The 13,887-nt window shown below is 38.4% G+C and overlaps 1 protein-coding gene across 2 annotated transcripts in view; it reads left to right on the top strand.

Annotated features, from left to right (window-relative positions):
* The window catches only part of SLC16A9 (solute carrier family 16 member 9), a 56,099-nt gene that overhangs the window by 18,960 nt on the left and 23,252 nt on the right, over positions 1–13,887 (top strand). For both annotated transcript variants that reach the window (XM_030335114.1, XM_030335115.1), the window contains exon 2: positions 7,940–8,172. In XM_030335114.1, coding sequence (XP_030190974.1) covers positions 7,977–8,172 — 196 coding nt within the window. In that variant the 5' untranslated portion in view covers positions 7,940–7,976. The remainder of the gene's footprint in view (positions 1–7,939; positions 8,173–13,887) is intronic.

A 13,887-nucleotide genomic window follows, 5' to 3' on the forward strand; every position in this document is an offset into this window, starting at 1 on the left:
GGGAGACACAGAATCCAAAGCAGGGTCCAGGCTGTGGGTTGTCAGCACAGAGCCTGACACGGGCCTTGAAACCACGAACTACGAGATCATGACCTGAGCTGAAGTCCAACGCTTGACTGACTGAACCACCCAGGTGCCCCTGGAGTTCACCTATTTAATCTGAACGGGTTAGTGGATTTTTTTTTTCATGAGTTGCGCAAACTGTACCATAAAAAATAACTTAAAAACCTTTTTGTTACCTCAACAAAAACCTTGTGTGTATTCATGCCCACCTATCAAACTCTTTTCCAGAGTGGCTGCCACGTTTTCATCCCCACCAGCAGCACACAAGCGTTCCAGCTTTATTCAGCTTGGCCTCTGGTTTGGAACCTTCCATTTAACAGGATAGCATAAATGTAACTGAAGGAAGTTCACAAAGCCCAGGATGATTTTGACTTTTGACACACCTGATGGATGACCAGGTCAAGACAAAATCAACATGGAATCAACCATTTCCTGCTCCCACCTCCCCAGGATGTAATCACATGATCCTAGGCCCTTAGTTAAAATAAAGTGCTTTGATGGGATATTGCTCAGAAGAAAAAAAAAAAATGGAATCTGGGGGCACCTGGGTGGTTCAGTCGGCTGAGCGTCCAACTTCAGCTCAGGTCATGATCTCACAGTTTGTGGGTTCAAGCCCCACATCGGGCTCTGTGCTGACAGCTTAGAGCCTGGAACCTGCTTTGAGTTCTGTGTCTCCCTCTCTCTCTGCCCCTTCCCTGCTCATACTCTGTCTCTATCTCTCAAAAATAAATAAACTTTAAAAAAATTAAGAAAAAATAATGGAATCTTGCCATTTACAATGACATGGATGGAACTAGAGAGTATTATGCTAAGTGAAATAAGTCAATCAGAGAAAGACAAATACCAGATGATTTCACTTATATGTGAAATTTAAGAAACAAGTGATCAAAGGTTAAAAAAAAAAGAGACAAACTTAGAAGCTGACTCTCCACTATAAAGAACAAACTGATGGTCACCAGAGGGGCAGTGGGTGGGGGGAGGGTTTAAATAGGTGATGGGGATGAAGGAGGGCACTTGTAATGAGCACGGGGTGGTGTATGGAAGTGTTGAATCACTATATTATACACCGGAAACTAATATTACACTGTATGTTAACTAATTAGAGTTTCAATAAAAACACAAAAAAAGAGAAGACATAAAAATAAAGTGCTTAAGCACCAGGTAATTTGGCAGTGACTGAGATTCAAAAAAAAAAAAAAAAAAGAGTTCTGTTTTTACCTCCTATGATTCAAGTGAAAAATGCACCTAGGAATCTTTAGTGAGATATAGGTAACAGTCAAAAAGGGTTATTGGAGAATGGTTATTGTTGGGGGGGGGAATGGCAAGAGGGACCATCAACTGAAAGGAAGGTAAACTGTAAATCACTCCCAATTTGGCAAAAAATAGTGTAATATGTATGTATACACCTCAGAGACAGAAAACTTCTGTGTCAACACTGAATGTTCATAAACGTCAAATATGCAATTCTAGCATTCTATGTGTGGAGAATAGACATTTTTAGCCAGTGTAGATTTGAGAAAATAACAGAGGATTGGCATTATTTGAGCAGAAGTAAATGCATAGACTATTGGAGTCTAATCACTTTGTAAATCAACAGTAAAATGTAGACTTCTATCAACATTTCCAAAGAAAGTGTCTTGTAATTTGTGCTTTCACAAAACAAATGCTAGCTTTAAGAGATCTGCTATCCTTCATACTATGATAATCTCATTTGCTTGAGTAATAATATCTCTCCCCACTCCAAGGGAGGTTTATAATATGTAGAACATATTTAATGTTTAGGTTAAAAATAAGATATGCACTTAAATTATAAGCTAAAGTTAATTTTGTAATGTTCCATTAGATCCTGTACTGTGACAGAACTGCCCTTAAATTATAGGGCTCTTCAAATGGTCTCTCAAAATGGCTTGCAATTTTGAGTTTGATAAGATGTCTCATCATGCAAAGTCTGGGTTTGTGAACACTCTGATTAAAAAAGATTCCAGGGTGCCTGGGTGGCTCAGTCGGTTGAGCAGCTAGCTTCAGCTCAGGTCACGATCTTGCAGTTCATGAGTTCAAGCCCTGCATCAGGCTCTGTGCTGACAGCTTAAAGCCTGACCTGCTTTAGGTTCTGTGACTCTCTCTCTGCCCCTTCCCTGCTCATGCTCTCTCTTTCTCTCTCAAAAATAAATAAACGTTAAAATTCTTTTTTTAAGTTTCCAAAATTTCAAAGAATGTACCAGAATATACCAGAATGTGTGTGTTTCCTAAAAGCATATTTTTATACAGTTATATGATTAAAAGCCCCCAATTTTGAGTATACTCATGGAACACTAGTCCAAACAAAACAACACTTTCTGATACTTACAGATTTTGTTATTTTTTAGGACAAGAAAAATCTATCACTTAGATAATATATCTTGACGTTGTAAGTATAGGCTTCTTGAGACATTGTCTTCTTAAATTTCAACTGAGAGTACCATCTTTCCAATCTTGTTTTCCTCTGTGATCCCTCTAAGACTTGCCTTCTTTACTTTCACCAAATTTAGCAGGCCTATCCTGATTCCACACCCATGTTCATGTTGTTTCTCTTACTAGAGCCATGCTTTCCTGAATCTCTCCATTGTTCATTAGGACCAACCTACTTCACAGGGCCTTCCACTCCTGCTTTCCTTTCCCTCTGACTCTCAAACATTTCACATCCAGCCACCTCTTTGGCACTCACTCGCATGCTATCTTACATCTTAACTGGGTTATAAGCTCCTAGGGAGCAAAAGCCATGCTTTCTATTTTTTCTGCTATTTCTTCTTCTTCTTGGTATCTAGTCAATATATTTTAATTTGTAGGCAATCATAAAAGTTGAATAAAGATCACTTTTATAATGCTGTATTTCTCTAAATATTAGTATAAGTGGACTTAGTGGAAATTTCAGTTAATTTGAAGTTTTTAGTTAAAAGAATGCCAGAGAAGAGATTTTATCATATTGAATCATAAGATGTGAAGAAGAAGGGATAACAAGAAATTTCAAGAAAAAGAGATATGGCATATTCTATATTTCCCATATTGTGCAGTCATAGACTGTGCTCCTAAACCTACCCTTTGGCCCAAATGGGACCAAGTGGGGTATAGAAAGGTAATAATCAACTTGAAATTACTTCACACTCAAATTTTATTCTGTTCCAAGTACAAGAAGCAAAAACAAATTAACAAAATAATTTCCTGGGTTTGTTCACAGGGTGAAATGAAAGGCTGGAGAAACCCATCTTGGGTATACCCCAAGGTAGTCAAGGTGGTCTCTTCAATGTACTACCATTGAAATCAGTAAACTTCAAATATATATTTCCTTATAGCATTTCAGTCAAAATTCAGAGTCCTGGGAAAGAGGTCCTGCTGGCTTTGCTTGGATCACATACTACTCTATGGGTCAAGATCAAAGAACCTTGATCAACAGTCTTACCAACTATCCACTCATAGAGAAGACCCAAGTCCCCCAAAGGAAATTGGGTACCATTACAAAAGGGGGAAAATAAAGATTAGTCTATTTGTGAAATTACCTTGGAGAATATATAATGTCAGAGAAATAGCAGGTGAGAAACACTTAAGGAATAGAAGAAACTGTAGGGGAAAGGTATAGTTACCCTGACAGAAAACAAGACATCACTAAATGGTATTTTCCACCATATTCTATGCATACTACATGTACATCAAACTGTGAGACAATTAAAAGTTAGAAGCTATTAGCCAACTCTTTATAAAAACTTGTCTTTCTAGTCAGAGTTGATATACATGAGAACTTTGTATTTCAAAGGTTTGTTCTCCCAAATATTTACTGTGAGAAGAATTTCTCTGGCTCCTGTCCTGTGTGTTGAAATGTCACCCAAGGCAAGGCAAAGTGAAGCAAGGCCAAGGTATTTTGTGTATAAAAGCACTTCTGTCTACTTAGGTCTGCAAACTGGCAAGGGAGATACTCCTCACCCTTTTCCTCCTCTGACCCTTCAGAAAATACCGGCTTTCCTCATGATTCTGGTGCTTTGCCTATGTAAATGTGTACTTTTCCTGAAGTGTGATAATTTGAAGATTTAATTGAAGGGCAATCTTATATGCATTTGTTCTTATACAGCCTTTTAGTCTCTTTAGATGTTTGGCTGTTGCTATCATATAATAATCTAGTTTAGGGAATTAAGACTATATTTTCTTTAAAAGGGATTTTGAACAAGAAATTTGCAAAGGACTAAATTGTCATTCGAAGGACCAAAATGATATTGTTTACTTTTACATTAGAGTAGGTACTGGAGAGAGTTGACTTCTAAAGAAGAGACATAGCTGATTATTTCAAAGGACTTAGATATTTGGAAATTTGGAGTATTCTGTCTGCTAACACAATCATTTGGTCTGAAAGACTGGCTTTTAGACTCTACAGTTCTGTGTACAAATTGTAACCTCTTTCAATTGTCAGTTATGAAATACTGAAAGCTAATTTATACACTTTAAAGGCCTGTGGCAGGTCATGACGTGATTTTGCCTTAGCGTTCTGAATGTCAAAGTGAAGAAATTCAGTGAAGCCCATATAAATCGATGGGTGTAACTATGACTCTCTTAAGGTAGCCAAGTGCTCCGTCATCTAATTAGAGATGTGCATGAACGGATGAATGACATTTTCTACTGTCTTTACCTATTATTTGATAAAACCACAGCCAAGGGAATGGCTTGGAAAAATCTGAGGTCAAAGAAGACTCAGTTAAAACTGATTGTAAACCTGACATGGTGTAGTGACATAAAAAGCATACATTAAGTGGATGGCCCTGTTGGGGGCAGGAAGGTCAAGGCTTGGGCCTCTAAATCTATTGCCATGTAAACTGTTTCAGATCTTCAAAAAAAGTAATATTTTCAAATTCTTTTAAAATATTATTTTGATTCCAAAACCTAGTAAAAATTAAAAACAAAAAAGACAGATCTTACTTATCAATTTAAAAATCCTTCCTCTATGGGGCTTCTGGGTGGCTCAGTTGATTAAGCATCAGATTCTTGATTTCAGCTTAGATCATGATCTCACAGTTTGTGAGTTTAAGACCTGCATCAGGTTCCACACTGACAGTGCAGAACCTGCTTGGGATTCTGTCTCACCCTCTCTTTCTGCCCTTTTCCTGCATGCACATGTGCATACACACACTTTTTCTCTCTCAAAATAAATATATAAACTTAAAAAATCCTTCCTTTGTCCCCCAAATAAGCTGACATAATCAAAATAGTGCACGAACCCAGGAAAATTTAATCCAGTAATTCAAAGATAGTTCAATAGTAAAAAATACAGATTTTGTTACATTAAAAGTTATATGGAGAAAATCATAATCATCTCCCTGTGCATCAGAAATGTGTTTGATAAAATGTAGTAAGCATTTTTTTTTATGGTAACACTCAAGATAGAGTAATGTGAATGTTTTCTTTGTGAAAGAAATCTATCTAAGCTCCAGAGGCAGCACGTTGGCATTTGAAGGTATTCTAAGTTAGGAACCAAAGACATATACTCTTATTATTTGACATTATTCTGTATGCCCTGTTAGATGCAAAGACAAAAGAAGGCATTTTGAAGTATAAAAACTCAAAATAAGAACGTAAAATTATCCTTGTTTGTAGATGATTGTGTAACTTTATTGTATTATATATTTTATATACTCAAGAGAATCATCCAAAAATCTACTGCAAACAATAGAATGTAGTAGGGTAATTGGATACAAAATTAACTTATAGACATCAATAACTTTTACACATACAAACAAAACAAAGAAATAACCCTGATTTTAATATTAACAAAAAGGATAGAATACTTAAAATAAAAAGAAATGTTAGGGAAAACTTTAAACATAAAGAACACTTAATATCTTCTATTAAGAATAGTAGACTTGAACAAATGGAGAAGCACACCATGTTCTTCGATGGCAAGACTCAACATCACAAAAGGATCAATTTTCCTTAAGTCAACTTACAAATGTAATTCAGACTTAGTAATTAAGCTATTGTAATGTTGAGTGAAAGGCAGATCAATGGAACAGAATGGAAATTACAGAAATACACACATATATACCCAAGAATTAGATAGGAATTACAAATGGCTTTTTATCTATGTAATGACACACAACTTTCAGGGAAAGCTGAGAAATGCAAGTTAAATCTATAATGAAATACTGTTTTACCAGTACCAAATTGACAAAAATGCAAAAGCTTTATGACACACCCCAAATTGCTGGGGATAATACGAATTGGTTTAATCCTTTGACGCCAATTTCGTAATACTAGTTACAGATACAATGTTCTTACCTTTTGACTCAGCAATTCCTCGTTTGGGTTTTATCTAACAGATATGCATATGTGCAAAAAGGTGTATGGATATGTAAGATTATTCATCGCAGCGTTGTTTTTCAGTGTAAGTCACAGGGAACTGGTTGAATTAAGAGAAAGCCCTATAATGAAACACAATGCAGCACAAACAAGAGAATGAGGAAGGTCGCTATGCATTCAGAATATTTTTCTGTGTAAAAAATAGAGGAAATCTATATTTGAGTGAACAATGTATACATAAACCAACTCTAGAAAGATATAAAAGAAACAACAAGTATTGGTTTCCTATGGAGGGTATGGGAGTTAGGTGGGAAATAGGTATGGATTGTATACCTTTGGTCCTTATTTTTCAGTTTTGAACCATATAAATATTTTGCCTATTTAATAAATGAATAAACGAACATGTGTGCAGCCATATGGTGAGCTACTTTGTGCTTATTGAGAAAAAAAAGACTAAGGAAGCTGTGTATTGACAGGGAAAAATCTTGAGGGTATTAAATGCATGAGACAAGGTTTGGAATAGATTGTACAATATGCTACTTTCTGTGTAAAAAGAGGGAAATCTAGGGGCGCCTGGGTGGCTCAGTCGGTTAAGTGACCGACTTCAGCTCAGGTCACGATCTCATGGTTCATGGGTTCTAGCCCCATGTTGGGCTCTGTTTTGAACGCTTGCCTGGAGCCTACTTCAGATTCTGTGTCTCCTTCTGTCTCTGCCCCTCCCCCACTTGTGCTCTGTCTCACTCTGTCAAAAATAAATAAATGTAATTTTATTTTTTTTTTTTTTTTTTTTTTTTTTTTTTTTTTTTTTTTTTTAAGAAAGAGGGGAATCTAAGACTATTTGCTTGGTTTTGCTTGTACCTTCATGAACAAAGTCTGGGAGGATACTTAAGTTGGTGGACATGGTGATGTGCTGCCAATTCCCCCCCAGACCCCCTTTGGGAATGAGAGATTCCTTGCCCCAGCTGTTGAGAGTGCTGGCCAAGGCAGGCGGTGGGGTGGGGGGTGCTGGGGCTTCAGCTGACTGTCCTCCGGGAATGACAGCCTCACCTAAGGTCATGCACTCTTCTTGGATGGTCCAAATCCAGCGAAAGAGCAACTTGGGGGAAGACAGGGCAACTCTTCATGCCCAACTCAGGGCAACTCTGAAGGACCATCCCAGCTTTAGAAGTCCCCTTCCTTAACACCACGTGGCAGCTTACTTTTTCTCTCCCCTATTACCTTCCATAGGAAGAGAACAGTCCTAATAAACCTCCTTCTTACTAATAGTCTGCCTCCCGGGGAACCCAACATGTGACAAGAAACCAGACCTGGTGAATGGGGACAAGGTTTTCACTCTGTGCCTTTTTATAATTAAAAAAAATTTTTTTGATCCATGTGGAAATATTACTTAAATCATCAGCACAAAATTTAAAGTTAACTTGATATGTCAGTGATTTTTATGCTTCTCCATGTATATTTTTAGAGAAGATTTTTTATTTAATTTAGAAGATATTTTTAATCCAAAATAATGTGCCCCACCACACTCTAAATATGCTTTTCTTTTCCTTTTGTTTTTGCTTAGGCCCGACAGAGGAACACCTCCTTGATCTCACCTTACGATGGAATTTAAAAAGTCACCTGATGGTGGATGGGGCTGGGTGATCGTGCTTGTCTCCTTTTTCACTCAGTTTCTGTGTTACGGATCACCGTTGGCTGTTGGAGTCTTGTACATAGAATGGCTGGATGCCTTTGGTGAAGGAAAAGGAAAAACAGCCTGGGTCGGATCCCTTGCAAGTGGAGTTGGCTTGCTTGCAAGTAAGTGGATAAATCTATGCTTCTCCTAATTCCTTTATCATTTAATTAGATTTGTTGCATTGCCAACACTGTGCAAGGCATAGGAGGCTATTGTTTTGTTTTGTTTTTTTTTAACTAGCACATATTTTCCTGCCTTCCTTGAGATTATAATAAATCTATGTGAAAATACAGGGTTCCATAAGATATGCATTCATTTCTTGATGCATTTATTTGCCATTGTGTGCCAGGCAGTGTGCTAGATGCTAGATATAAAAAGATGAGCAGTAAACACGTTGTACCTGCCTTAAGAGACTCACAGTCTAGTGAGAGACACCCATGCTTCCATGAGTAAGATTGATACAGGGAGATGAAGTCATCCAACCAGGCATGTCCAGTGTATGCTGATGAGCAAAGGACCACATGATGTTCACTGTCCTGTAAGCAGTTCCTATACGATTCGAAATTACTCCTCTTTGATTCAGGTCCACTGTGATCAAATTGCATGAACTACATTTGTGTCACCTTCATGAGGAAAATTTGACATGGCAAAGGTAGTTCCATCTCACAATGATGACACTATTCAGAATTTTAATGCAGTGTTATGTATGGTATAGATGTGATGAATTTTGTGTGGCCTTTGTATAATATCTCCATAAGTAATATTCTTGATAAATGTTTACATACGATGGAGTAGGGATTCTTTCTTTAGAAAGAATCTTTAGAATGAATCTAGAATGAAATCTTAGATTCATCTTTAGAAAGAAGAGTAGAGGGGTTTTCATTTACCTTTAAAGGATGAAAATCATTATGGCACTTCAATTTCTGGAGTAATAGTTTGAAATCTGCAGTAATATTTAGTGACCATCAATCTGATTTACTTGAAACTATTTAAGCACAGGTGTGCTAAGATGGTGACTTCTTAGGGTCAGTATCCCTGGGGTCTTTTCCTGTGTGCTATGAGGTTGGCCTGCTTCATTGAGAAAATCACAATCTCTATTCTGTGGGGATATACAGACATCGTAGGAACATAAGGAGAAAATAAGGACATTGAATGTGGTGATTTGAAAGGTAATTTTCAGCTCTGAAATGATTTCATGAACACAAAATGCATTAGCTGTTCCTTCTTTTAAGTATGCTGTCTTTTCTTGATATCTAAAGGGGACTTCTTAAGACAAAACAAAATCATTTGTTTCCAATTGATGTATTATCTTGTTGAATTAAAAGCAAGACTTGAAAACACAATAGTGGATATTGTGGCCATGTCAGATAAGATAACTAAACATAACTAAACAAATGAAAATAATACTGTCATTAGGAACTCAGGAGAAACAGGAAAAGTTTGCTCAAGACTTATTTCAAAGAGTGTTTCAAAATGTGGATTGTTTCCAAAGCTGTCAAAGTACAAATGGATAATTGATATGTTAATATAGGAGTTTGCAAGCATTGATTTCTACAAAATGATGTGGCACAAAGAAGACAGAATCTTTTTAAATGTCCTCCAATTAGTCACCATTTCTATTAGCAAATACTTAAACAGAAAGGTAATTATCCTGTCTTCCAGCAAGGGTCAAAGGACAATTGAAATGACAGCACATATTCAGAGAACAAATTTTGTCAATAAGTCAGTCCAGGTGGGCATTGAGGGTTCAGAGAAGCTGACAGCTCCTTCGGGATGGATGGGACATTGGTGGTCTGAACAGCAGCTTGCACTTTCTCCAAGTTCCCACTGCTTCAAGGACCAGGAGCTTCCCCCTTAACTTGTAGCAGGACCAGCTACATAATTTGCAGGTCCCAGTGCAAAATAAAAATGCAAGGACCCTTGTTAAAACTTAAGAATTTTAAGACAGAGACAGCAGAGCAGTAAATCAAGTGTGTGGCACTCAAGCCTTGAAACCAGCTCTGCTTGCAGGGGCTGGGGAAATAGAGCATCTCACCAAAGTTCAGGGGGGGAGAACATACTGGGAGGGGGGGAGCATCGGGTTGAAGTTAGAGGCTAATTTAAGTCCTGGCACCAAGATTAGTTAGCTGAGTTACCTTGTATAAGTCACTTAACTTCAGTTTCATCTGCTAGACGAGGAGGCACTTGCACCCAGCTAATGAAACCCTTTGTGAAGATGACGATAGAATAAAGAGACAGAGGGCTAAACAAGGAGGAAGTGATAGGAAAGAAATGATGGCTGAACAGCTACCACTTATAGGTGTGTGTGTGTGTGTGTGTGTGTGCGCGCGCGCGCATGTGTGTGCTGAACACGTGTGATGTTGGCCTCCCATATGCTATGCTCTTCATAGCATAAATTAAAAGACAGATCCTGAAAACAATGGTAATGAAGTATTCGCAAGATGTGTCTAGCATGTGTGAGCCACATCAGCCCTTTGTTGACAACTTTGTTCTGCAGAGAAATAAACAGATTAATATTACCTTGGAAATGGGAAAAGTAGGTCTCATGTTGGTGACCCAAATGGTTATCAGCAATTCTTAACTGGGAAGATAGTTAGAATCATCTATAGAAACAGTTCAGCATCTAAAGGCCTCTATTTGACCTCAGACATTCTAATTCAGTTGGTCTATGAAGAGGCCCACATATGTAAATGTTTTTAAAGCCCGAAAAGTGATTTTCAGTTGGGAACCACCATTGGGTTACCTCTTGACTTAGATTTTAATCTTGCACTTGTCGATAATTCTCCAATGTGTGATTTGCTTTGACTCACTTGTAAAAGGGACTGCTGTAGGTTTTTTTGGCTTGGTTGTAGCACTGCTTGTGCCATGTAAAACATGAAAAATAGTGTCCAGTGACTCTGATTCTGGTGAAAAAAACCACATAAGTGTACATCTTTGCATCTTTTTGATAAAATATAGTTTATACATATGTGTATATATATCTATATTCATACATCTTTTTGATAAAGATGAGCTTTATATGTATACATACATACATATATAAATATATACATATGTATATACCCATATACATACATATATACACATATAGATGTATATGTGCATGTGTGTATTTGCTCTTACATTCAGGACTATATACGAATTACTCAAGGTTGTCTAAAAAGACAATTTCCTACCTATCAGTGCAGTGGGGTGGGGATGGGGGGGTCTTCATTTTAACTGGCTGCCCAGATGACTATGATGCAGGTAGGCCGTATTATATCTGAGAAACATGAGTTATTGTCTTTACCCAGTTTTGTTCACAGAAGACGTAGTAGGAGTCTCAGTTCTGTGATCCAAACTCTGGAGCTTTATAACTGAGCAAGGCATGGAAGAGTAAGTCTATTTGCCAAGTAGCATACAGATTGTATGGTCCTTACAACAGTGCACTGAGGTAGGCATTACTGTCCTCAAGTTTAGTGCCCAGGATGCCCACATGAAGACGCAGCCCAAGATAAAGCACATTCTCTAAGAGGAGAAGTGGCACCCACGCTCCAGTTTCTCTAACCTGAGAAGCCTGTTTCTTCATCTTTAAATTGGAGACAATAAAAGTACTACCTTATATGATTGTTGTATAAAGTAATTGAGATGGTGTTTGCTATATGGTAGGTGCTCAACAAACCTTAGCTATTAAAGAACAAGAATCACCCACAAATAAAATTACTTTCCCAAGCAGTTGCAACCAAACTGTGGAATCCACAAAAAAATGAAACCTTTCAGAATGAAAGACAAAGATACTTCTAGGGGGATGGGCTGGAGGGAAAACTAGAACTTTACTGAGATTGTACCTAAGCATCTCGAATTTAAAGGCACACCCCTGGTCTCTGGCAAACTGAGATTTGAATGGTAGCTCACAGTAATGTGCAAACAATGCAAGACATGCATATGTTCACTTTATACTCTTCATAATCTTAATTCTTCATTCCTTCTCTTTGAAACTGGAATAATTGAAGAGAAAATACTTCTTCCTCTGTCTGAATTATTTGCTTATACAGCTGATCTTTGGGATGAATAAAGCTGGGAATTTGGGTTATACAAGCTCACTATCATTATATAAGTTAACATTACATACATCCATAGAGTGTCCTTTGTGCTTGGGATTCCAATACAGAAGACATCATCTGTGCTTACAAGGGATTTTAGTTTCAGGGAAGAGACAGAAAGAAGAGTTACTGATAATTTGAGACTTCACAAAGGCAAGGGGAAAGCAATGTCTGGAGTTTTATAGAGATAGGTTGTGAGGTGGGCTAGATGGGAGGATGGGCTGTGCAAGGTAGACCATCAGGGAACAGGCACCATGCAAAGGCCTGGAGCCTGCACCACAGGGTTGCATTCTGGAAGAGTATATCTGGCTGGAGAAGGAGGCATTGCTTTGGGAGATGTGATGGTCAGTGTCAACCTGGCTATGCTATGTTCCCCAGTTAGTCAAACACTAGTGTAGGTGTTGCTGTAAAGATATTTTATAGATGTGCTCAAGGTCCATAATCAACTGACTTTATTTTTTTTAATTTTATTTTTTTTAACGTTTTTATTTATTTTTGAGACAGAGACAGAGCATGAACGGGGGAGGGGCAGAGAGAGAGGGAGACACAGAATCGGAAGCAGGCTCCAGGCTCTGAGCCATCGGCCCAGAGCCCGACGCGGGGCTCGAACTCACGGACCGTGAGATCGTGACCTGAGCCGAAGTCGGACGCTTAACCAACTGAGCCACCCAGGCACCCCCATAATCAACTGACTTTAAATAAGGGAGATTATCCTAGACAATTTGGGTGAACTTGATTCAATCCTTTAAAACGCCTTAAGAGTGGAACTGAGCTTTCCCAGAAGAAATTCCATGTTTTGGCTGTATGGTCAGCCTGTGCCAGAGAGTTTCAACCTGCCCTTCCTGATAGGCTGCACTGTGGGTTTTATACTTGCCTAGCCAGGTCTCATAATCGCAGAAGCCAATTCCTTGCAATAAATCTTTTAACACAAAACTTCTGGGTCTGTTTCTCTGTTTGAAATGTGACTGATACAGGAGGGATGGAACTTAAGTGAACTCACGGGCTGTCGTGGCCTTGCATTGTTTTCAGCTGAGCTAAAGCACAGTTAGATGTCATTCTTCAAATTCAAGAAAGGTGGGGCTGTTTTTTCAGATAACAGAGCTGCTGAAACAGGCAGACCTTTTGTTCTATATTTTTGTACTATAAGCAGACTTAACAGTGCCCCCCTTCTCCTTAATTCCTCCAAAGTTCTTCAAATTGATAATGAGTCAATAAATCTATCCCCAGGCTGATGGAGTAGGTCACTATAGCCAGTTGGGCTTGCTGGGTGAGTTGTGAGTGCTGGCAGAATTGTATTTGAGGATATCTGTACAATTTTACTCTCAAGTCCTGTTAACTCCTGCAAGTAGGACTGAATTTCTGCCTCCTACAAGGATTCTGTTACATATTGGCCAGTTCCCAGTGTGGTAGGCTTTTCCAGGATTGGTGAGAATAACTCTGGGTTTTGGTTAAGCTTTCCCTACTCTCTATATCTCACCAAACCAACCAACAAGCAAGCTAGTCAATATTCATGAGATCAAGGACTGAGTGGGTGTGGCCTTTCTCTTCCCATAGGGAGATGAACTTAAAATTCTGGTCTCAGCAAGAGCAAGGAGTGAGGAATCTACAAAGGTTCACTGGGCTCCATGCATTGTGGGTAGAGAGTTAAGACTCTCATGGGCCCCATCATCTGCTCTATTAGGAAATTCTTGCTGTGCTGCAGGCATACAACCTGGTTACTGCTATATTTTATTTCTCACTGTACTGTCAGCCTAT

Source organism: Lynx canadensis, chromosome D2 (genome assembly GCF_007474595.2).
Source record: "Lynx canadensis isolate LIC74 chromosome D2, mLynCan4.pri.v2, whole genome shotgun sequence".
Lineage (NCBI taxonomy): Eukaryota > Metazoa > Chordata > Mammalia > Carnivora > Felidae > Lynx > Lynx canadensis.